The sequence below is a fragment of the Rhincodon typus genome, chromosome 1, assembly GCF_021869965.1.
Source record: "Rhincodon typus isolate 14 chromosome 1, sRhiTyp1.1, whole genome shotgun sequence".
In the NCBI taxonomy this organism is placed as follows: domain Eukaryota; kingdom Metazoa; phylum Chordata; class Chondrichthyes; order Orectolobiformes; family Rhincodontidae; genus Rhincodon; species Rhincodon typus.
Window position 1 is genome coordinate 83,469,591 of NC_063332.1, and position 24,088 is coordinate 83,493,678.

The 24,088-nt window shown below is 39.7% G+C and overlaps 1 protein-coding gene across 9 annotated transcripts in view; it reads right to left on the bottom strand.

Moving 5' to 3' along the window:
• LOC109919982 (LIM and calponin homology domains-containing protein 1-like) overlaps window positions 1-24,088 on the bottom strand; it is a 186,370-nt gene that overhangs the window by 53,782 nt on the left and 108,500 nt on the right. For 3 of the 9 annotated variants that reach the window (XM_048600247.1, XM_048600266.1, XM_048600230.1), the window contains 9 exons: window positions 23,610-23,736; window positions 21,887-22,041; window positions 17,368-17,779; window positions 14,659-14,895; window positions 13,862-13,988; window positions 9,933-10,105; window positions 9,469-9,595; window positions 3,541-3,615; window positions 1,525-1,553 (listed from right to left, as the gene is read on the bottom strand). In XM_048600247.1, coding sequence (XP_048456204.1) covers window positions 1,525-1,553; window positions 3,541-3,615; window positions 9,469-9,595; window positions 9,933-10,105; window positions 13,862-13,988; window positions 14,659-14,895; window positions 17,368-17,779; window positions 21,887-22,041; window positions 23,610-23,736 — 1,462 coding nt within the window. The remainder of the gene's footprint in view (window positions 1-1,524; window positions 1,554-3,540; window positions 3,616-9,468; window positions 9,596-9,932; window positions 10,106-13,861; window positions 13,989-14,658; window positions 14,896-17,367; window positions 17,780-21,886; window positions 22,042-23,609; window positions 23,737-24,088) is intronic. The other 6 variants (XM_048600275.1, XM_048600237.1, XM_048600286.1 and 3 more) reach the window with 3 other exon arrangements.

The window sequence follows — 24,088 nt, forward strand, 5'->3', positions numbered from 1 at the left end:
CTGACAAAAATGAATCTGAAAATAATTCAGCTTTCTCAAATCCAGCCTTTGTAGGCATACTGTCAATATCACATCTGCCTCAAGCCCACACCAAAATTCTCCTTATTAGTAAATTTGGAGTCTGCTGTCCCTAGTTTCAGTCAGTAACTGAGGTTCCCTGAAAAGTGTCCAATTCCAATTTCAGCACCTTGATATACTGGATCACTTGTTGCTCAATATTATTTTACTCAGTAGCTTTAGGAGCAGAGTATTTAGCAATGTGTGGAAGTGATTATGACTGGTACTTTTGACTATTGAAAAAATGTGCCTGTGACAGGATCTTCTAAATGAAATAAGGCAATAAAATAGAATAAATTTAATGAGTAAATCTGGAGAAAACGTTTTGTGTGAGGCATGAAACTAAAATAGCAATATTCAGATTGGTGAGGGGAATTTAGAACTAAAGCCAGGAGGAACATTTTCACACATACAGCAACCAAAATTTGAAACAAACTTTAAACTAAAGGAGATAAAGCAGTTCGATACTCTGATGGGGAGAAGAACTGTGGGTATTTGCTTCTGAATGAAAAAGCCTAAGATGAACTTTCCTTTCTTAGGATCTTGTGACTTCTGATGCAGATAAGACTACTTTAAGCCAAATAATCAAGATCCAAAGTTATATGCAGGCTTTCTGATGTGAAAGATAAATTCTGAGAGCAAGCTCCACAGATGATTTCTAATTTTAACTTTGAAATTATGGTTCATTTTGGTTAAGAAACACAGAATTAAAACTGCTTAAAAGTCCACTCATGTCTTGCAGGAAGATAAAATTTGCATTCATTTAACAGAGATAATCTGCAAAATCAGAGGACACATGAATCATGAACAGGAATGGTGCCATTCTGGCAACAATCAAACATGTGAGGCGAAGACTGTGATGGCGTTAATGCATTCTGCTACAGAATAATGAGGGATGATTCCCATAAAGGATCCCATTACAGCAAGATCCTCTGATTTATCATGGAGATTCACCAACATAAGACAAGAAGTCTACTCACTAAGCAAAAAGGAGGGAACCCAGTGGGTCCATCCCAGACCATTCAGGCACTGGCCCGTTGCTTGGTAGATAGGTCTGGATCATGGTATATCAAGAACTAAAAAGATGTTCAAGATGAAATTGCACATTTGATAAAATTACTGTGTGCTACTTCAGTGTCATATGTTTCAAAAGATCTAGAACATTGTCAGATTCAGCAACTTTTTTTGGAACTTGAACAACATTCCTGCTGTGTCTTTGAAAGGCATCAGTTTTCACAGCATTGTAATTAACATTGTTTGAATATTCAACAACATGAAAATAAAATTAAAAACAGCTCTGTACAATGCTCAGTGATCCTGCATTGATCAAAGTGATTCTTCCATGTAATATTGAGATGCAAACCCCAACAATGTCACATAACACTACACTGGCAATGTTAGCTGTTGAGAACTGTTGCTCTTTCAAGCTCACATGACACAGATAAAATAATAATGTTATATACTTACATTTACATTTTCACTGTTTTTCACTTCTGCTGAAAGATAAAGAAAACGTATTTTATAAAAGAATTGAAAATGATGGGTTGAGGTTCCACCTGTCCACGAAGGAGACCTACATACAGTGGGTAGTAACACTGGAAATATCTTTTTCCAAATGGTTTATGAATTTATTTTCTTTAGTACGTGATGTTCAACTAGTATGCCGACTACAATCAGGTTTGTTAGTAGCCAATCAGCATTGCAATGCCAGGCCAGAAAAGACCATTTAAAAATTTGTCATGAAATCTTTTGTAAATGCATTAGGTCCCTGGAATTTGCAATCAACAAATTAAGTATGAACACGGATCATGAAATACAATCAACTACTATTTTGATAGTGATCTTTGATTGATATTTTATTGTGATTAGTGATACCAAATGGAAAGGAAAGCAAGACTTGCATTTATTTTAGACTTTAGGACATTCTAAAGATCTTTACAACAAATAAAGTACTTTTGAAGTATAATTATTGCTGTAATGCAGAAAACATGGCAACTGATTTAAATACAAGGTTCCATAAACAGCAGTGAAATAAGTGACCTGAACATCTATTTCAGAGGTTAACTGAGGGATAAAATATTGGCCTGGACACTAGGGAGCGCTCCCTATTTCTTTGGAACTGTTAGAACCATCGACAGACAGGTGGAGCTCTAAGGTTAAATAACGTGCAAAATGTAAATAACCTGGTAATTTGCATGACCCACCACCAACAGAATGATTTCCAAAAATGACAACTGAACAGCAAGTGATGGTACAAGAAGTGAGCCATATAGCCAGAATTTACCAACAACAATTCGCAATAACCAGTAGCTACTAAATTAAGCAACTTTAGGTCACAGCCATGGATTGTGTAAAGATTTTGTGCTAACACCATGCTGTTGTGATTCATTTCATTTTTGAAGTCTATTATTACTTGCCACCTGAAACAGGGAAACAGGCAAATTAGTAAGGAGAACACACTCGAGTCCCAAAAAGTTTGCAATGAACATAGTTGCCAATCCTACCAATTTTAGGTATGGTTTTCTCTGGGTATCAGTCTAGCGTTTTATGTAAAGGCAAATGATATCATTAGATTTAAAATGGTTATATAATGGCATGTATTGATTATCTTACAATAATTAAACAAACCACAAAAAGAAACTGTTATGATGGACAAATAGTGTCTCCTTGCCCATTTCTGCAAGAGAGTAGTTCAGAATGTTATGATGTTGATGCTCAGCATATATCAGCATAACTAGCAAGGGCTAGTTCTGAAATTTCTTTTTTATATAATAGCTAGTTTTGACTAGTACTTCGATTCTCTGTGGGCGCTAGATGCCCAGAAATACCAATTATTACTATTTTTACAAACAGTCCTCATATGATGGTCAAGAGTAATGTTCATTCTTTGTTCAGTTATCGTACAACAACAATGATGGCCATTTTTGTTAAAATAAAAATTTTGAATCAAATCATTATGTTCAGATTGCAGCGTATTGAACAGAATTGTAAGAGTTTCTAAGTGGGGTTCTAGTTACAATAGCCATTTTATAAATGAGTTAAAAAAGAGAAGTTATTGAAGTCCTGTTTAGTTGAGCTTTTAGCATTCTCTGCACATTTATGGACTTAATTTATGCCATAGATTTTCTTTCTTTAACTTCAATATCTAATGTAGAAAAGGCACCAACTTTTATATCAGAAGAGAATAGGCAAGTTCCATTCAAAAATCTCCATCCACAAAGTGTTTAACAAGTTGTATATTCAAGAAACAAAATTTTACTGGAAATCCTAAGAGTTGGCATTAATTATAAAAGACAGCTATTAAGGAACTATTTTTAAGGCTGCTTTTTCCTACATTGGTATGCTTTGGCAACTATGCAGTTCATAATGAGGGAGGCAAATCTAGAAAAGCAGGGAATGACTCGTGATTATTAGTGTGTCCCAAAGCACTCCCGGGTTCAGGAAGCAAAACAGAAGAAGGAAATTACTAAGCACAACTTTTACCTGGCTGAGAGAAAAATTCTGAGCGTCGCCAGGAGTTCCGAACTGTGACCGGAACACTGGCAGTGTTAGGTGATTCTAAGATGGGTAGCAGAATAAAATAAAACAGGAAACAGAAATCATAAGAAAGTGACTGAAAACAAAATTTTATTAAGTGGGTATTTAAATTACAAGAGTGGTTTATTTTTAGACATTGGCGTCTTAAATATATATAAAATTATCTAACATTATACATTATTCCAGCTGAATTTGACAAATAACCAATTGTAATCCAAAGATCTTTATGCAGAATTTAATGCCATAGAATTAGTTAGGTTTATGCTGCTTTGCATGCAGATCTGTGTTTACTTAAACCTATACCATAGAAATGTCAGGCTGTACCTCACTTGTTTTTTGGTTTTATCTGAGTTGCATTGAGTTTTTTGAAGGGTTTTTATGCCATATGGCTTTGTAAGATTTCTCGCCGTCTCATGCTAAACTCACATAATTAATTACCGAACTGCAATCCCCTGCCCCATGACACCCACCACATCTGATTCTGGCCCCATTTTACCACGCCCCGTTCTTGGAACAACACGCCATTCAGTGGATATCCACAAAAAGACTGGCATCCATTGCACCTATACCATTTTTGAAAGGCCACTGTGCAGCCAGATGAGTATTGGCATTCCAAAGCAGGCTTGCCTGTTAGCATATAGAATCTGAACACAGAGAAGGGAAAGATGGCAGCCTGATTTTCTGATAAGGGACCGGGAAGTCCCAGTAGAGGAGGTGTTGCAAAAGAGAGCAGTCATTTTTCCAGAGGGCTGACAGAGAAGGCCGCAGCACAAGGCACTGATAACCTAGTGCCAGGTTGCCACCTGCATTAGTGTGGTCTCAATGGTGCAGAGAAAAAGCCAGCAGTGCTGTAAGAAGGCCAATGATCTTCTTTATTCCTCCAGGCTAAGTGCCACACTCCTCTGTCTGCTACTTCACACTCACTCGAACACTGGCGCTGCGCACACCTCCCTCACCCCCTCTCATCCTCCCCAACCTCCCAGCTGTACTGCGTGGCTTCTGCATAACCTCCTTTACTCTCTTTTCACCATTCACCCACCTACACCAGCACTACAGCCATGCCAGCTACTTCCACCTCACTTAATTCCTCCCTTTCTCTCATTAGGAACACAGTAACAGGAGTAAACCATTCAGCCCCTTGAGCCTGTTCCACTATTTAATGAGATCATGGCTGATCTGTGGCTTAACTCCATCTACGGACCTTTGGCCCACATCCCTTAAAACTTTTGCTTAACAAAAATGTATTCATCACATTAAAATGACAGGAGAAGACAGCTCACAACAGGGCACAGAAAGCCCTTTTGGGTGGAAGGGTGCCTACATTAGCCTCATCAGCACCTACAAGCAGAGAATCCTGGCCCTCTCAGGAATAGACTGGGATTGCTCCGCTGGGAATGCTGAGACAGCCATGTCTCACCGACCAAGTAGGTAGCACTCTTCATTCCAATGTACCTCTCACAGTAAGTAATCCTGCTGTTAGTCCTCATTCATTACACACCACTGTTAACTATTGGCTGTGACGCCCGCTTTCTCACATTTTGTACATGCAGCGAGCATCTCCACGGCCTCTGCGGAGAAATGACCAGCTCCCCAGAAGTTACTTCCTGGGTCTCTAAGGACAAATATACTAAGGTCTCAGAGGAAGCACTGGCAAGGCTCCCCACCAGCCCAGGTGCTGTCATGTTTGTGGGAACATTAGTCATAAAAAGAGGGCGAGCGCAATTTTGTGAATACCTCACCAGGACAGGTCCATTACTGGATGAAGGAGACATGCCCCAGATTGCTGGCATTCAGAGAACTGCCAAAGACCTTGCACTTACTCAGTGCTTCCAGTACAGTCTCACTCACATGTTTTGGATGTTGCTGTTACATCACAACACACCTCAGAGGCTCACCTGCATATTCCTTAAATCCTATCTTGACAATGGATTCCATACATTGCCACCCAGAAAGCAAAGTTGAAACCCATCCCACAAAGTCCAGAGAAAAAAAGACTTCAAAACTGGTCATCCAGAGTCAGCTAAAGTCCATGTAGGAGATAGGACAGGAGTTACCATTAGCCTGGACCACGAATGGGAAAATGACAATGGATGAGGAAGAAATATTGGCACTTAAGAAATATTTTCTCAATATGATAAAGTTTTTTTTGACTTTTTTCTTTGGAAATTATTGGTTCCATCATTGTACCTTGATCTCAGATGCACAATTGTGAATGCAAGAACAGCAATGTTTGCACAAAGGGATAGCAAGGCGTGGAGCTGGATGAACACAGCAGGCCAAGCAGCATCACAGCAGTAGGAAAGCTGATGTTTCAGGTCTGGACCCTTCTTCAGAAATGTTTGCACAAAGTTGTTTTAACTGGTGTTTCACTGGTGAAACATATTAGATTCATAGGCCCTAACTTTAGAAGTAGTTGATCTCTCATGAAACTGTAATTATGATGCAATTATTGAGTATAATAAGAGATCTAGTAGTAGATCACTGCACTTACCTATTTCTACTTTGTACCATATAGCTCTGTCACATGACAGATTTTATTAGCATTTTTTTAACAGAAGGTTTAGGAAAAGACTTGCATATATGTTTAAAAACATAGCAATGAGACAAAGGATGGTTAAAATGTTAAAGAGTTATGCTTTGAAGTTATTTCCCTTAAGATGATTACAGACTTTGTGGTGGTAGTGATGGCAAAGACTTTAGCATTCATACTCATTATGTCCCCAAAACTGGCAATAGCTTCTGGAGCCCCCAATTCACAGTTAAACACGGAGGTTCAGGAGTTGCCATCAGTAATGCTACATGAGCTCCTCCTGAGTGTGTGTAGTAAAAATTCCCCGGTGTTCAAAGTAATACAGAAATCAACATTCTGCCATGAATTAACTGTTGCACTTTCGTTCTTTGCAAGAACAGTTTAGATTTACTAATGAAGCACAGGGTGATATTCAATTGAGGTCATAGGATCTTTTCCCTTGGCTGGAAAGCCAACAAGGATCCCATCTCACTACTTTTACAGAAGGCCTGATAAAGCAAGTGTCACTCAGGCACTTAACTAGATAGCAGTGGGCCGTTTTTTTGGGATCAAAAGGCCTCGGTGACTGAAGTTCTGCCCAGCAGCAGCTGCTGATCATTCAGTGGCCAGCATGGCAGCGCCACTGAGGAGGTAGTGCCTGCTGCTGGCATTAAACACACCTCAGGTCTCGGATCAATGCTGCATCATAGGCCACTGGTGAATAATGGCAGGGTGGGCTGAGGCAGGAGGGAGTGGGTCACAGACAGTGGCAAGGCAAAGAGAGTGGTTCTCAGTAAGCTCCCTCCCCACTCCCAGTGCTAGATCAGGAATGAGGTGAACCTAAACACAGGCTGGCCGCCAAGTAACAGCATGCAATGCCAGACAGGTCTGCTTGTCATGCTTTCTACACGGTGAGCCTCCTGCTAGTTGCTGGGTTAATATCAGCATCTATGGGATGAGGCTGTTATTCACCCACTTCAGTGCCTGTACTGGTAACTGGGGACAGGAAGGCAATCCACAGACATTCCCCTCATAGATTCAATGGAGGTAGATGCAAAAAGGGTCCCCACTGTCACCCCGTCACCTGATCACATGTTCACCGTCACCGAATCCACGGGGGTGAGGGGTGAGGGGAGGGGCATGCTTGTGATGGAATTAAATTCCATCCAAGTAATCTGAACTGGTATTTGTGAGCAGTTAATGGAACTACCATCATATTATGAAGAGATTCATATGGAATAACAAAATAGTTGCAAATTTCTCTTCAGAATTACAAGTATTTTTAATTTTGCTTATACTTACATCAAATTATCTCACATTTCTATGACTTCAAAATTTTGCCAATAAATTTAACACTTCTAAGTGCATTGATGTGTAATGCAACTGCTTAAAAAATTTTCCAAAGTCTATAACTTTTTCTCGTGCTTTTAGCGGTTTCTAAAGGCCACCTATGCACACGCCTCTCCAAGGTCTAGCCTGGATTTGTGGACATCACTTTCCCATCAGTTCTGCCAGATTTCATGCCTCTTTTCAATGGTCCCATGTGCTCAGGCATGTTAACCAATGCTGCTTTGTTCCATGAAAGTTGATGTTGTACTAGAGTCTCTGGGCTTTCCCATGTCAACTTCACCAGATGAACAGTCCTAATTTAGTGAGTATTTCCCTTCATGGTCAGAATCAAACATGATTGCCCTGTCATTGACCACATAATAGGGATAAAAGCTGTAAGACATTTGCAACCTGGCTGAGCAACTAATAATTCTCAGAAGGAAAACAAAGTAAAACTGGCATATTAGACATATCGGTCTGGCGGTATACTTCAAAATAGAGTTCCAGTATGACAGTGAATTCATTTCCCTGTGTTACATTTTTTTTAATGTAACCTTCTTTTACTCTATGGAAAATGCCTCGCGACTTTTGTTTGAGAGTCGCAGGTCTTGGGCGCTCAGCAGTGTACATGTGGCAAGGCCCCCACTTGAGGGGGATAAACAAGGATTTCTGCAAATTTTCCAACTAGTTAATACCTGCTACAGCTGTTGATGACTAAAAATCCAGGAGAATTTACACAAATTCTTTCTAATCACCAGGATAAAATGTCTGAGAAATCCTTTCAAATACAAGTTCATCACCAGTTATTTCAGAATGTCTTTTAATTCCTATCAAGTTCCAACTGAATAATAAGGAGGTCTGGACCCAAAACGTCAGCTTTCCTGCTCCTCTGATGCTGCTGGCATGCTGCGTTCATCCAGCTCTACACCTTGTTATCTCAGATTCTCCAGCATCGGCAGTTCCTACTATCTCTGAATAATTTCTGTTATGTTTGGGCCATTCTTCCTTCACTTCTAAAACAGATCTTCACAGTTCAGATGTATATAAGGCACCTGAATCATTTGGTACCTACAAGTTTATTCTGCCAGTCATTTGGTGTGTTTTTAAAATGGGATAGTTCACCACTCTTAATATTTAGTGTCAGTATCACGCAGTCCCAGACCACACATGGCATAGGTCTGATCCAGTGTAAACCCCAGGAAAGTAAGCGAGTGAGCACAATCCTCTGCAGCGACAATATGATAATTTACAAACAGACCAGCTATCCTTGTAACTTAAGCTCATTTTCAAATTGTCAGTCACAAAATCTATGAAGAGCTCAAAAGAATTATACTGCAATTTAAAATATGAATTCAAAATCAAATTTTGCTTTAAAAGATATTCCTAGAAATATTTAAGTGGCAAGCATTGAGTTTAACGGATGAATTGTTTTTAAAGCAAAAAAAATAAGCATTTTTAAATCACCATCTCATCTCAACACTTGAGTAATTTGATCTGAAAATGTTTTCTTGTCAGTTTCTTAAAAAAAAACAAAAACTTTAAAATGTGTCTATCCATGCTTTTGCCCACAAACATTCCACCTTAATGTTTGGAGCCTCCTCAAAGGTCTGAATCAGGCATGATTAGTGAAAACTGCAAATGATGATTGCTTCTGCAGCCATCGCCAGTTTTATGGATGGGGCTGCTTCTAGCATCATGGTCTCAAAACCAGTGTACAGGATCGTGAAAACGCTGAACACAATTTGCCTTAAAATTAGAGAAATTCTGCCAAAACAATCATCGCAAAGTAGAAATTCTACTCCATAATGTATCCATGAAGAAATAATTTTTGAAAAACTAAGTACAATTCTATAGTGCAGCACAGTTTCCACAGAATTTCTGAAGAAAAAATAATGATCGTAACATTATTTTTAGTCAATTTTTACAGTTTCATTAATGAGTTAATTAGTAAATTAATTTACTAAACACTTGTGTTTTTAAGATAATGGCACCTTACAATGCAACAGGCACGTTGTCTATGCTTTTTGATGTCTTACCTTGCTGATTAATAGCATCAACAGGCTGACTGTCCTCTATAGTCTCTTCCTCCACTTCACTTATCCTCTGAATGGAATCAAATACATCTCCTGTTTCACCGTGTTGAAGTGTCTCTGATTTTAATGTCTGTTTTGTGTTAAACACAATGAGTGACCTTGGCATTGCAAATATTAAACTGTATGAGAAAACAACTGAGACCTAGTGAAGTTCACTTCCTGAAGTGAAAAACACAATTAAGGCAGACTGTTGGCTTCCAGCTTGATGATACAGCTTCACAATCTCTTTTCAATAATAATTTTAAAGTTATTTAATAAAGTCGCTTAAATATTAACATTGCCTGAAAATGTTCAGAAACTGAAACCTTGAATTACAGTAAAATGTTGCAATTTGGCAATAATATGAACTTATTGTAATAATAAATATAACTTCTGAAGCCAGTGTATTAGATTAAATCAGTGTTTACCTCTTGTTGGAGTTGTTTCTGCACACTTTCACTGGGCTTGTCTTTCTCAGGATTTAAACAGGCTTCATCAGTCATTAGAATTTTGGAATCAACTGTGTTCTTTGTTCCTGATGCTACATTATTTGACAGGGCAATGTGCACTGTCGATGTTTCCAAGTTCCAAGGCTGATCTTCTATAATAAAATGAAAGTAGAATTAGCCATTAAGTTGAAGCAAACAGATACTTGTGATTGGAACACAGGAACAGCAGTAGTTCATTCTGACACTTATTTAGCAATTCCACATTGTTTAGCAATTAGTAATCCTCAGGGAATACAATAGTTAAAATGGGACATCATGATGCTCTAAATTGGAGCAAGTGTCTTCAAATTCTAGCTTTAACTAACATAAATGAAAATCTGCAAGTCTACAGTGTGCAGATTTACAGGGGAGAAGGCTTCCCAGTTTCAGATGAAGGTTTTTCAAGGAGACTTATTCTTTTTTTGTACATATTACATCTCAGTCCAAGCAGTCTTAAAAAGAGATTGCAGTAAAGGTCATAATCCAGTCTCTTTTCCCCTCCAAAAAGAGGGAGAGTGGATTTAGGAGACAGGAAATGTAAGCTTACAAAGCAAGATGATATGGCAGCATTACAGGCCAGTTATCTGGATAACAATACCCAGAGTGGGACAGGTAGGCACAGAGCATAGAGACATTGAGAGACAGCAGGAAATAGGGTTAAGAAAATTATTATTTTCTTTAATTTCCTTATCAATAAGTTTAGGGATGTTATCACACATCAATAGAGCAGATGGGACTTGAACCCATTCAAACCCTCTAATTAACCTGTTAAGAGATGATGAACAGCTCTCAGCATGAACAAATACATGTTAGTTCATATGATCTCATGGAATTACAGAGGCATATTTACAAGGACATCAAAGTTGAGTATTAAATATTCAGAAGTACATAACTTTTTGGAAGGACAGGGAGGAAAGAGAAGGTTGGGTTGCTTTGTTAGTATGGGCTGGAATAAGCATGACAGCAAAAAATGATCTTGGATTAAAATGGGTGAAGCTAAGAAATAACAAAGAAGTGGCAGGAGTAGTCTTTGGTCTCCTGACAGTAATGATACTGTAGAAAAGAGAATAAATCAGGTTATAAAGATGCAGTACATCAATCATGAGTGACTTTAATCATCATGTAGATCGGGTCAATCAAATTGACATAGGTAACCAAGAAGGAAAACTTTACTGGGTGTCTTTGACACAGTTACCAAGAATAATATGTCATGGATCCAAGCAGGGATCAGACTATTTTGTATCTGGTGATGTAGAATGAGGTAGGTTTAACAAACGATTTCAGAGTAAAACATCCCCTAGTAAACAATGACTATAACAAGATAGAATAATATTCAGGTTGACAGGGAGAAACCTGGATCCAAACCTAATGTCCTAAACTGAATTACAAAGGAATGAGGGCAGAGCTGTAGTAGGCTGGAAAAGGATTTACATAGAAACAAAGAAAATACGAATAGGAGCAGGCAATTTGGCCCTTCAAGCCTACTCTGCCAAACATGGCTGATCATCCTACTCCGTTCCCTTTTCCTGCTTTCACCCAAATGCTTTTGATCCCTTTAGCCCTAAGGACTATGTTTATCTACTTCTTGAAAACATTTTATGTTTTGGTCAACCAGTTTCTGTGGCAGAGATTACTACAATTTCACTACTCTCTGGGTGAAGAAATTTCTCCTCATCTCAGTCCTATCTTAGACCATGACCCCTGGTCCTGGATTCCTGGTCATTGGGAACACCTGCTTGCATTTTACCTTGTCTCGTCCTGTTAAAAATTTACAGGTTTCTATGAGATTGCCCCCTCATTCTTCTAAACTGCAATGAATATAGTCCTAACAAATCTAGTCTCTCTTTATATATCAGTACTGCCAGCCCAGGAAACAATCTGGTAAACTTTTGCTGCACTCCCTCCATATTCAGATAAGGAGACCAGAACTGCACACCATTCCAGGTGTGGTCTCCCCTAGGCCCTGTGCAATTAGAAACCGAAAGAACTGCAGATGCTGTAAATCAGGAGCACAAACAAAGTTGCTGGAAAAGCTCAGCAAGTCTGGCAGCATCTGTGAACAGAAAAACAGAGTTAACGTTTCGGATCCAGTGACCCTTCCTCAGAACTGATAGTGGCTGGGAAATTGTCAGTTTATATGAGAAAAATAGGGAGGGGTTTGGAATATGGAGTAAACGATAGGATAGAGCCTAAAGAGAGAGAACAGTTGGACTGACAAAGGAGTTGCTAACGATCAGGCTGGGAGGGTGAATAGTTAGTAATGGGGACTGTTAGTGACTAACAACAGCAGGTGTGTAATGGCAGGCCGTGTGATAACAAGGCCTGGTGTTTGGGGTAGGGGGCTAGGACATGGGAGAGTTGAGGCCCTAAAATTATTGAACTCAATATTGAGTCCAGAGAGCTGCAGGGCCCCCAGTGGAAAATGAGCTTTTGTTCTTCTAGCTTCGCTCAACTTTCAGTGACTGGTGTACAAGGTGACCCAGGCCTTGTTGCACCTCCCCCTTTCCCAACAGGTTGCTGTTCAGATATTAAGCTGATTTCCTGTTTTTGCTACCAAAGTGGATAAAGCTCACAATTATCCTATATTATATTTCAGCTGCCACGCATTTGCCTGCTCACTCAACTTGTCCAAGACACAGCGAAGCATGTCTGCATCTCCTCACAGTTCACCCTCCCATCCAGATTTGTGTCATCTGTAAATGTGGAGGTATTACATTTAGTTCCCTCATCTAAATCATAATATATATTATGAAAAGGTAGGATGCAAGTACTGAACCATGCACTTACCACTGTTTATTGTCTGCCACTTAGAAAAATGACCTGTTTATTCCTGCTTTGTTTCCTTTCTGCCAGTCAGTTCTCTCTCCGTGTCAGCACACTACCTCCATTCCCATGCACATTAGATGCAGAAATATTATTTCCTTTATGGGAGAGTCCGGGGCAAGGGCATAATCTAAGATCGAGTGGGTGCCCATTTAAGATTGCAATAAGGAGAAATTTATTCTCTCAGAAAGTAATGAATCTGTGGAATTCTTTACCGCAGACGATTATCAAGGCTGGGTGGTTAAGTATAATCAAGATTGAGACAGAAGAGTTTTAATCAGTAAGAGAATTGAGGGTCACAGAGAAGAGGCAGGGAAGTGTTCAGGATCACTGAATCAACCATCAATTGAATTGTGGAGCAGACTCAATCGGCTGGATGGCTTTATTTTGTTCCTGTGTATTATGACTTTAGATTCAGCCCACAGAGAGATGTACGAAAGCAACAAAAGAAGGAATTGAAGGGTCAGAGGTGGGGGGATGGGGATGTGCGGTGGAATGATCTAAACATACAAAACAAATTTTAAAAATTTAATGAACTGGAATTACATTAGACATCACTTCCTTCATTGTAGAATTAAACCACAAGCTCCAATACTGCCAATTTAGTACTGTTCCAATCTCAAACAATCAAGGACTACTTTAGAAGCCTATTAACAGTCACTCCTATCACAGATCACACATAGAATTTTTGCTTCTAGCCTCTAAGATAGCTTCTTTTTATTTAGCTTATGAGATATGAATGCTGCTTCCAAGGCCAACAGTTATTGCTTATTTACAACTGCCCCTGAAAAGATAGTGGAGAGCTACCTTCTTGAACTGTTGCAGTCTGTGTTGTGTTGTTACACTCACAGTGAAGTAAGGATTTGGTTTCCCACTGGAAACTTACAAGGTGAGGCACACGAGTTAGAAAGCTATTTCATTTTCATTGAGCCTCTCAGTTGAAATATTTCAAAACGCCAGACTTCAGAAAAGTCTGACGTGTTATACTACAGCACACAAGAGAGAACTGATACTTATTGCTTGCATGTTTGAAAGGAGCCTGACACCTTCTTGTGTTGCATCTTTTATTGTCGCTGTTTCAGTCTTATTGCAGCAAGGTTTCAAATCAAATTCTTCTTCTGTGTTTGATTGTTGACTGGTGCCAATGGTGATTGGCATCTCAGTTCGTTCCTCCTACAGGAAAAAGATGCCCCACACATTTATTATGAGATACAAACAACACAGTGGCACATTAGTGCCAGATAACATGTAAGTGGAGTCTTTGGGAAGACAGTGCCACAAGTCCAGGCCATCTCAATTTTAAGAGCCCAGTTAAACATGTTAAACGCGATTCCCCGTCAAAGCTTCTGATGGATGGGAGATGAATGATTTATCTGCCCGAGGCTTGCTCCTGCACTGACCAGGTTTGCCGAATTGTACCAGAAACAGGCACCAACCTCATGACACAAATTTAACACAGCATTGGAGTCAGATTGATGTTATTGATTTTTGTACTTTAAGTTCTTACCCACCAGCCAAAAAGCAGAAAATAAATACCTTTTAACATGAGTGCAGTGTCAAGCTGGAGGGCATGACACTGCCTCCCTTTGAATTTCCACAAATTTTGTTTTCATCAGGCATGGTGGTAGTAGGGTTAAAATTAGCTCATATTGTGAGGATTTACAACAGGGAACACTCACAGAATGATAACATTGTGAGAATTTATTATCCATCTTAAACATCATGACTTGCAACAACTATAAATACTGTTCTCAAGGGGAGCTGTCATCTGGCATTGCACTAAAGAAATGTCTGGCTGTGCAGTGATGAGATACTGGTTTCCACTTGTTGAGGGGATACTTACTTGCCCTGTATCTTCAGTCTCTGGGTCTTTTATGGATGAAGAAATTTCCTGTTCTGCTCCAGTAACGTGGCAGTTATCAACCTGAGACTTTAATGTGGGTGTGTCCACACTTGCCACACTTTCAAACATCTGTGACGATGTAAAGGATGAGGACGATATTGCAGATGTGGGCTCCTTCTCTTCAACTCTGGTGAATGTTGGGCTGGTGTCTCCATTTATTCTAATTTTCCCATCCTTCTGCAAACAGGCACGTAAAGAAAATAACTCAGGTCAGATGTTAGTTCCTCAATTACAAAGTTCTACCAAAAAGCAAAATTAAATAATTGCCTAAGAGTCTGCCATGTTAGCAGACACATACCTGCTTTGATGATGGTAATACACAGGTTGGATTCTGATGGAGTGAAAAAGTTTACACTGACATATGTCCCTAGCTGACCCAGCGGAACTTTGTTGACCACATGCATGCCATCTGTCACACCCTGAAACCCAGCAATATACATGCTGCTACTCACTCTCTAGGGCTGACTAACATCGTTGGATGAATGAGATGGCATTTTTTACTCACCTAAACACTGCATCCGTCACAACCTTAAGAAATGTTGTTTTGAAGTTTGTGATGTGCTGCAAAGGTTAATAACTTAAATAACCTCAATCCATTGAGGTTCAAGGCCACAGTAATCATAAGAGTGACAAATATAGGGTCCCTACCAATAGAGATTGCACTGATCTTTCCAGCTAGCAACTCACAAAGGAAGGTATTTGTCTCCTTGGAGAGACACAGTTTGTAAAATCCCTGGTACTCTGAAAGCTGAAGGTGATAATTCTTTACTTAGATTCTGGGCAGGTTAATGCCTTCTTCTACCACTGACTGGCTGCTTTTGTTCTGAGGAAGGGTCACTGGACCTGAAACGTTAATTCTGCTTTCTCTCCACAGATACTGCCAGACCTGCTTGGATTTTCCAGCAATTTCTGTTTTTGTTTCTGATCTCCAGCACCTGCAGCTCCTTGGTCTTTCTGGATGCTTTTTTTCTCTGTTATGGTTTTGACCTTGGGCAGAAGCAAGTCCCTGACTTGGCTGGCCCGCAGGACCAGATACCTGTTCTTGGACAGCTGAACTCTTCCGTCTCCTCATCCCCATTTCCTCTACTCACTGAAGGTACTTCCTCTAAAGTACACAACCCCAAAAGGGACAGCACAACTCTCTGGTTCCTTTGCTGGAGTTCTTGGCTCCCAGGATATCTCTATCTCCAGACTCCCTTCTCTTTCACTCTCTCATTTAACAATAAATAAATAAAGTTCACTAACAGCCACCTTCTGCTGTGCAATCTGCTGCTACATGCAGTCACGGCCCCTATTTACACGCCTCTTCACTCAACCCTTGTACTACCTCTTTAACATTTCACACCCAATGGCATGAGTTCTTATCTCCCGTAGCGACCTTTCATATAGTACCTTATTGTATGCCCTTTAGAAATCCAAATACCTGTGCACTCTATTTACTGGCTCTTTTTTGTTCACCCTGCTGTTAAACCCCAAAGAACACTATTAAAGTTGCCAAAAACATGATTTATCTTTCACAAAACCTGTCCTATTGTATTATCATTTTCCAAATACCTAGCTACAACCTCCAATGACAGGTATTAGACTAATTGACCTATAGTTTTCATCTTCCGCCTCCTTCCTTTTTTGAATCGTGTTGCTATATTTGTGCTTTTCCAAACCAATGATACCTTTCCAGAATCTAGGGAATTTCGCCAGATTACAGCCAATGCATTCAATGTAGCTGTAACACATTCCTTTAAAACCATAGACTGCAAAATTTAATTGATCTATCCAATTAGTCTTGCAGCCCTGTAAATTGTTCTTTTGAGGTATTTATCCAATCAAATATTTATTAATTTGTTCACAGGATAAAGGTTATGCTTGCTAGGCCAATCAATGATAGCTGTGATGGTTACCATGACTAACACTACCTTTATATTATAAATTTACTAACTGATTTTAAATTCCACCAGCCACTATGATGAGATTCGAAATCGTATCACCAGATAATGAACCTGGGCCTCTGGTTTACAGTCTAATTACATTACCATCTATCTCTGAGATGTCCTCTTTGTCCTTCTAGGTGCTAGAGGTCAGGGGTTTGGAAGGTGGTGTTGAAGGAGCTGTGGTGAGGCGATCTGATCTTTTGAATGTTTCTATTGAATTTGATTCTGCAACCCTTTCAGCCAATCTGTTCTGGAATACAACTCACTGTGTACAAACAAACAATTCTTCCTTATATTGGCTCTATTTTACCACTTACTTTAAATCAGAATCCTCTGACAGCCTATTTTCTGCCACTGCAAACAGTTTTAACTTATTTACGCTGTCAAAACTGTCGATGATTTTGAACAGCTTTATCAAAGTCCTCTCTTAAACTTCTTTGCTTAAGGAGAACAATCCTAACTTCCTCACTCTTTCTACTGAAATCCCTTATCCTGGCATCACTCACGGAAAACTCTTTTGCCCTCTCTCCAATGTCTTCCTAACTCTGATGCCCAGAACAGAACATGGTACTCCAGCTGAGTCCTAACCTCAAGAAGGAATCTCCTCCAATGGATTAGTTGGCATTGAGCAACCTACCATTACATAACGTAGAGACTAATGTCAGAATAGGTGGTCAGTCCACCAGTACATAGATCAAATACATTGGTTTTATTGGCTCACCTTAAATGATTTCAGTACAGTTTGTGAATCTTTTGGTTGTGAATAAGGCTTGGGGGTCAACATAGGCACTGCCTTACAGGCAACAGTTCTGGTTGGGGATGTTACTGTTGCAGAAACATTTTTTTGGGGCTGGCTGCTGGGAATGATCATTGCTTCAACAGTGGCAGTATATTTTTGGATAGGCAATGATTGCTGTCGTAAGTACTTAAGTGAATTAGGATCTTTTGTTGGTGAGGATGGAGCATCAGAATCCACAGATCGACTTCTCTCCAGGAATTTTGGCATCACAAGGCTTTCAAGAATAGGTTCGCTGATGATGAATCTCTGTGAATATTTTTTCAAAATGGCTTCAGCCTCTTCTGGAGTTCTTGCATTTTTATATGCTTCTTGGAGAGCAAGTTCTCTGCATTCCCTGAGGTTCAAAGTAGAATAATGATACATAGTTTAAATACTTCACTTTATAATCAACCTTTCTCAGAATCTGTTTGATGCATTGAAGATGCAGATCATTTTAAATTACACTGCCAATTATACTCCATTTCTAATTTTACTCTCTTTAATATCTCCAAATAAAAGTTTCCCGTCTCTTTATCTTGCAGTAAAGAAATACAGGAAACTAATATTCACTTTAAAGTCTCGTGGTGAGTACAGCGATTCTACTTCACTCTGCAATAAAAGTTTACAGAAGTCTTCGGCTTTTGTGTTTTGCTGGATGTATGGCAGATTGTGCAGTCGTCTGGGGCCCAAACTCATGTCTAGCTCACAGTCCCACCAAGAGCTAGGATGTTGTAAAATGTACTAAACTAAAGTTGAATAAAAAAGATTTTTCAAACTGGAGAATGTTGCAGTTCTCCAAGAGTCAGTGCCAGAGCCTCCATTAATTTTTTTTAGATATATTATATATATAAAATGGTCCTATTGTAAAAGGTGTGCAAGGACAAACATCCGAGCAGTTCATAAGTATCAATATTTGTAGGTGATAGAACACATATAGAGTAATTAGCAAAGTATATGGATATCATAAATAGCGATATTGAGTACAAAAGCAGAGAAGTCATTCTGCACCTTTTTATGCTCTGGCTAGGCTACAGTTGGATTTTTGCTTCCAATTCCAACAGTCACATTTTATGAAGAATGTGAGGTTTCTTGAGAGGATGCAAAACAGATTTACCTGGACCCTTCCAGGAGTGAGCAATTTTAGGTACATGGTTAGACTAGAGAAGCAGGTTGTTCCCCGTGGAGCAAACAGGATTATGGGAGATTTGATAGAAGTTGACAAAATAATGACAAATTTGGGTAGTGTAGACAAGAAAAGCTGTTCGCATCAATTCTTGTTTCAATGACCCAGAGAAACAGATTTAGGTTTTGGGCAATTGATACACGGGAAATATGAGGAAGAACATTCTTATGCAGTGAGGGATGAGTTGGAACTTGTTGTCTGTCTTGGCTCCCATCACCCTCATAATGATTGATTTCAAAAGTATATTGTATGATACTTGAGGAAAATAAGCTTACAAGATTATATCAGGGAATGGGGCTGGTTGGCTTGCTCTGTGCAGAATTAGTATGAAGTTAATAGGTCGAATGGCTTCCCTCTGTACTGTAATGACTCTCTGAGCTGGATTTTGCTGAATTAAATATGAGCAAACCACTGCTGCTTAGGGAAGAAAAAGACATGGGAACTGGAACTGAACTGATTCCCACCAGCCACCACAGAAACATGGTAGTCATGACCCAAAAAGCACAAAAAAGGATATCTTACTGCCTACTTCATTTTCCTGAATCTTTCCTGTAATTTGAAATTTTCAGAGAGATGGGTGGGCTTCCAAAACTTGTTTGAACTATATCAGGTGACAGGATTTGAGAACTATGAAGAAATCTGTTCTGGAGTCAGAAACGTAAGTTTAAAAGTTGTTGTCAACTTCATAAATCTCAATTAGATGCTAAATGATAGTTTTAGTATACGTTTAATGCAGTGATTAATGATAGGGTTTCTTCCTTAAAAAGTATGCAACCTTTAATTGATCAGCACTATGAATCTCCAAATGTATTACAGTACATTAATTCACTGGATAAATTGCATTCTTGCACTGAACATGATTGAGATTTAGATTTTAATGTGTTGTTTGGGCACTGTGCTCTAATTATTACATTAATTCACATTCTATTACTCTGTCAAACCTTTGAAGTGATAGACCAGGTGGACATCTGGTCAGTTTATATCAAAAAGTATTTAATTGTAATCAACTCAAACATGTTCAACCTTTGAAACATCGAACAGAGGCCATTTATTTCACTACTTCACGAGTTTTAATATGTTCAGTTCTACACACTTTATTTATTCAGCAATATAATTCCATTATAATGCCCAGTTGAGCTCCAAATCTCACTAAGTAAATTCAGCTCAGCAGGAGTTGATGACACAGCTGTCAAACAGACTGTGCACATGATTCTGATTGGCAGGTATATGAGCAATTCATAATAAAATGCTTTATTCAGAGATTTCTGAATGGCTATTCTTTTTTACAGTTTCATAAGCACTTAAGAGAATTATTCTTCAAGTGGAGTTTGAATTTGTCTGATTGACTGTTTTATGAGCTCCAATGATGAGCGGGGTGCTTTTTAAGAGGTTGTCATATGGCTAATTTTTTTATGGTCTCATGAACATCCCAAAGGCATCATAACATCATAAATATTATTATATGACTTCTTCACACAGAGAGTGGTATGTATATGGAACGTGCTGCCAGCGAAAGTAGTGGAAGTAGTTACAAATACAATATTTAAAAGACATTTGGCCAAGTAATGAATAGAAAAGGTTTAGAGGGATGTTGGCCAAAAGCAGGCAAATGGGACTAGTTCAGTTCAGGAAAATTGGTCAGCATGGATGAGTTAGGCCAAAGGGCACATTTCCATGCTCTATATGTATATAACTTTATGACTAATAAGTCTATTTTCTTCTAGTCATTGCTGGCTGAATGGTCATGGAGGTATAGAGAGGGCATGGGAGTGAGTAAAGGATGGGGATGGGGGTGATGAGTGAGGGATAGGCTGTCTTGTACAAATCTTCTACAACATTCTTGTACAAAACTGAGCCAATGTCCCAGTGAAGGATGTAAAATCTTCTAGTCTGCTCTGCATGGCATCTACCTACCATCATTCCCATCTAAGTCCTGTTTCCAATGGCCCACACTACAACGTATCTCCTTCACATCATGATGAAGAAATCAAGGCCAGATACTGCCGTCCAGGAGGCAAAATCAGGCCTGAATACTCGACAACAAAATATGGGCTAAATTATTCAATATCTTTAATACCTTCCAATTATGCTGTGGGTATGTTAGTAAAGCATTATTATGCTTTCATTCTTACTTTTAAAAAAAATCTTTTGAGTTTTGAAAGATATTCGTTGGGTCTAATTCAGTGTGATATTTATTAGAGTGTTTTAAATACTTGGTAGGCAATAGGGCATCTAGGCGAGCTGCCTAATATTTGTGGGAGCAAAGGCCAAACCTGGTTGGCATACACAGGGTGAAATACACTCACTAAATGGCTATGGCTACTAGCTTCAATCCAGCACAATATCAACTGGCTGATCAGCAAACCTACATGCCAGAAATACAAGTTCTGCATTGTTTGTTTCTTTTTTGGGGGTGGTGTGAGCTGAAGACTTTGGGGTGGGGTGGCAAAAACTCAGAGTGAGCAACCCACACTATTTTGCTGGAACTAAGAGGAGCATGCCTTCATCTACTTGCTCTAGAAAAAAAATAATTTTGAGATTTACCTTATCCCCATCCCAGGAAATCCAATCCCAGAGCTGCATGTGTATCCGATTGTGCATCTGTGTGTGTGAGTGTGTGTGCAAGAGAGTGTGCATGAATGAGCTTGTGTGTGAGTGTGTTTGTGCATGTGCGTGTGTGAGTTACTGCGTGAGTGTGCATGTGTGAACATATGTGTAAGCATGTGCGTACGCGGGTATGTGAGTGTGTGCATGTGTGTATGACTGTGTGTGAGGGGGTGGAGGTTATTAGGAAATGGAGGTCTGCTCCCAGAGTTGGGTGAGGGCAGGGTTGTCAGAGATATGTGCCCTGAGGGATTGGAAGGCTGGGGCAGGAGTGTAGTAGGAGGTGGATGTTTGGGAGACAGAGGCCTGAGGAAACAAGGTCTCAAGATGAAAGAAAGCAGAGCCATTGGGGTGCTCGTAGGGACTCAGAAATATCAGAACAGTATGTCCTGTTGCAGGGTTTTGGTGAATTCACTGTAGAAATAATACAACACTTAGATCACACATTCGCCTCCTTCAGGTGACTTGATCATTCCCCCACCCTACCTCCATTGAGAAGCAAGTTGTGACAGGCTGCAGACAGAATATTTCAATCCTTCAACCTCCAAGCTGACCCAAACCTACTGTTTTTTGAGGGTTTAAAATTCATCCTGTGCACTAGTTTTTGGCAAATATGCCTCACATTGAGTGGAAAACACGGTCAGGTTTGTACAATGTTATATTCAAAATTCATACTTCTCCTCCACAATTTCTCTATATGTTTTAATGCTCTTCCGCCTTTCTGAGCTGCGCTCCCCACTCATTATTTTTTCCACAATATCTCGTTCCTCCTTCCGTTTGATGAGATCCTGGGATGCGCTCCTCCTCCGGTTCTTCCAGCGAGCCAGATCCTGCAGAAAGATAACATTTGTCTTGACATTGTGTCACATAAATGTAAATGTCGGTCCCCAAAGCAGAAACAATTGACTTTATATAGAACTTTCATTTTGAAACAAAAGTTGCAAATTGCTTCAAGAGGCATAAGGGACAAATTGATACCAAATCAAAGAAGTTAATAATCAGAAGAATGATCCATAATATGGTTGAAGTATTGGGTTACTGGGGGGGAGTTTGGATAAGACTGGTAACGGTTACAAGAATTACGATGTACTGAAAACTACCTGGCTGACCCAGTGGTTCAGTGGTTAGCACTGCTGCCTCACAGTGCCAGTGACCTGGGTCTGATTCCAGCCTCAGGTGACTGTCTGTGTGGAGTTTGCACTGTCTCCCTGTGTCTGTGTGGGTTTCCTCTGGATGCTCTGGTTCCCTCCCTCAGTCCAAAGACATGCAGGTTAGTTGGATAGTGTCCAAGGATTAGCCACGGGAAATGCAGGGTTACAGAGATAGCGTAGGCGGGGTGGGTCTGGGTGGGTGTGGACTCAATGGATCGAATGGCCTGCTTTTACTCACTGTAGGGATTCTATGTACCTTTAACCCACATCCGTTCATAGTTCTGCTGGCATCACACTAACACTGTGCAGTTTGCTAATTTAAGGTAGTCCCTGCTGACACCACTGAAAAGGTTTTTATTACATGCGTGCAATAACAAATAAGGGCAAGGTTTATGTGCATGTTTCATGGTGTCAGCAGACACAGACGTCAAATATGCGAGTACAGTTGAGCCTAGTGCTTTAGGATTGGCCCCTCTGCTGAGACATGCAGCCAAAAGTTGTGTAAGGTTAGTTCCTCTTAAAGCTGATCTACATCCATTTAAATCTAGTCTGCACCTACTGTAGGCAGATGCAGATGCTGGGAACAGATGGGGAAGGGTTTATATGCAAAAGGAAAGGGGGTAATCATGCATAAAACCAGAGAGATGCAGAACTGGAAGACCTGGTGTAAGAAGTGGAAAGGAACACTGGAGTTATCAACCATGAAAACATGAGGAGTACTCATGAGAGACAGTATTAAGGCAGTGGGAAGATGTAGTTTTCATTCAGCCTAGTAGTATAGTATTGTGGAAATAGTCCCCATTAGCATCTATTCATTCTCCCAGGCTGACCTGTATCCGGTCCTTTCTCTGTTTGTCTCTCTCCTTTGGCTCTATCTCCACCTATCGTTTACACCGCTCCCCACCATATCTTCTTCATAAAGACCAACCTTTTCCTAGCTTCCATCAGTTCTGAAGAAAGGTCACTGGACCCAAAATGTTAACTCTGTTTTCTCTCCATAGATGCTGCCTGACCTGCTGAATTTTTCTGTAATCTTCCCGAACTGCTCTTTGGTACCAGATGTATGGGCTGCAGGTAACACAGAATGGTGAGCAGGGCTGAAGGCTAATAGATATGGCAGGAGCATGAGGCCAGTGAGAAGCCAGGGTTGACAGAGATATAAGACAAGAGGTGGTCTGTGTTATAGCTGCTTTTTTAGGAGACATAGATAGACAGCAATGTCAAGCAGTTTCATTTTCTAGTCTTACTTCTTGCCATTTGTCCTGGTCTTCACGTAGTAGGCTATGAATGTTGTGTAGTTCCTCATGGCGAGCTTTACTATGGGGCTGGATTGCAACATCTTCTTCAGGCCTCATATCATTCATACTAACACTTCTGGAAAGCAGGGATATAAACAAGTAATGTGAGAATGGTTTTTCTTTCCTCCTGAAGATGATTTAATTAAGGTATATTCCTCCTCCACATAAGGGTACTAGAATTAATCAAACAAAACCCTATTCAGCACGAATAATGTTTATTTTACCCATGTGGTGGATTTATTTGTAACAACACACAGGATTTCTACAATAATCGACTAGAAATGTTAATCAAGTTTAAATGGTTTCTGACTGTTTTTAACTAACTCCTGATGTCATTCATGTGGATTAATCAAGTATCTATCTAAAATTAAAAAACAGGCAAAAATTGTATTCAAATACATGAACAGATTTGCCTAACAGTCCATTTA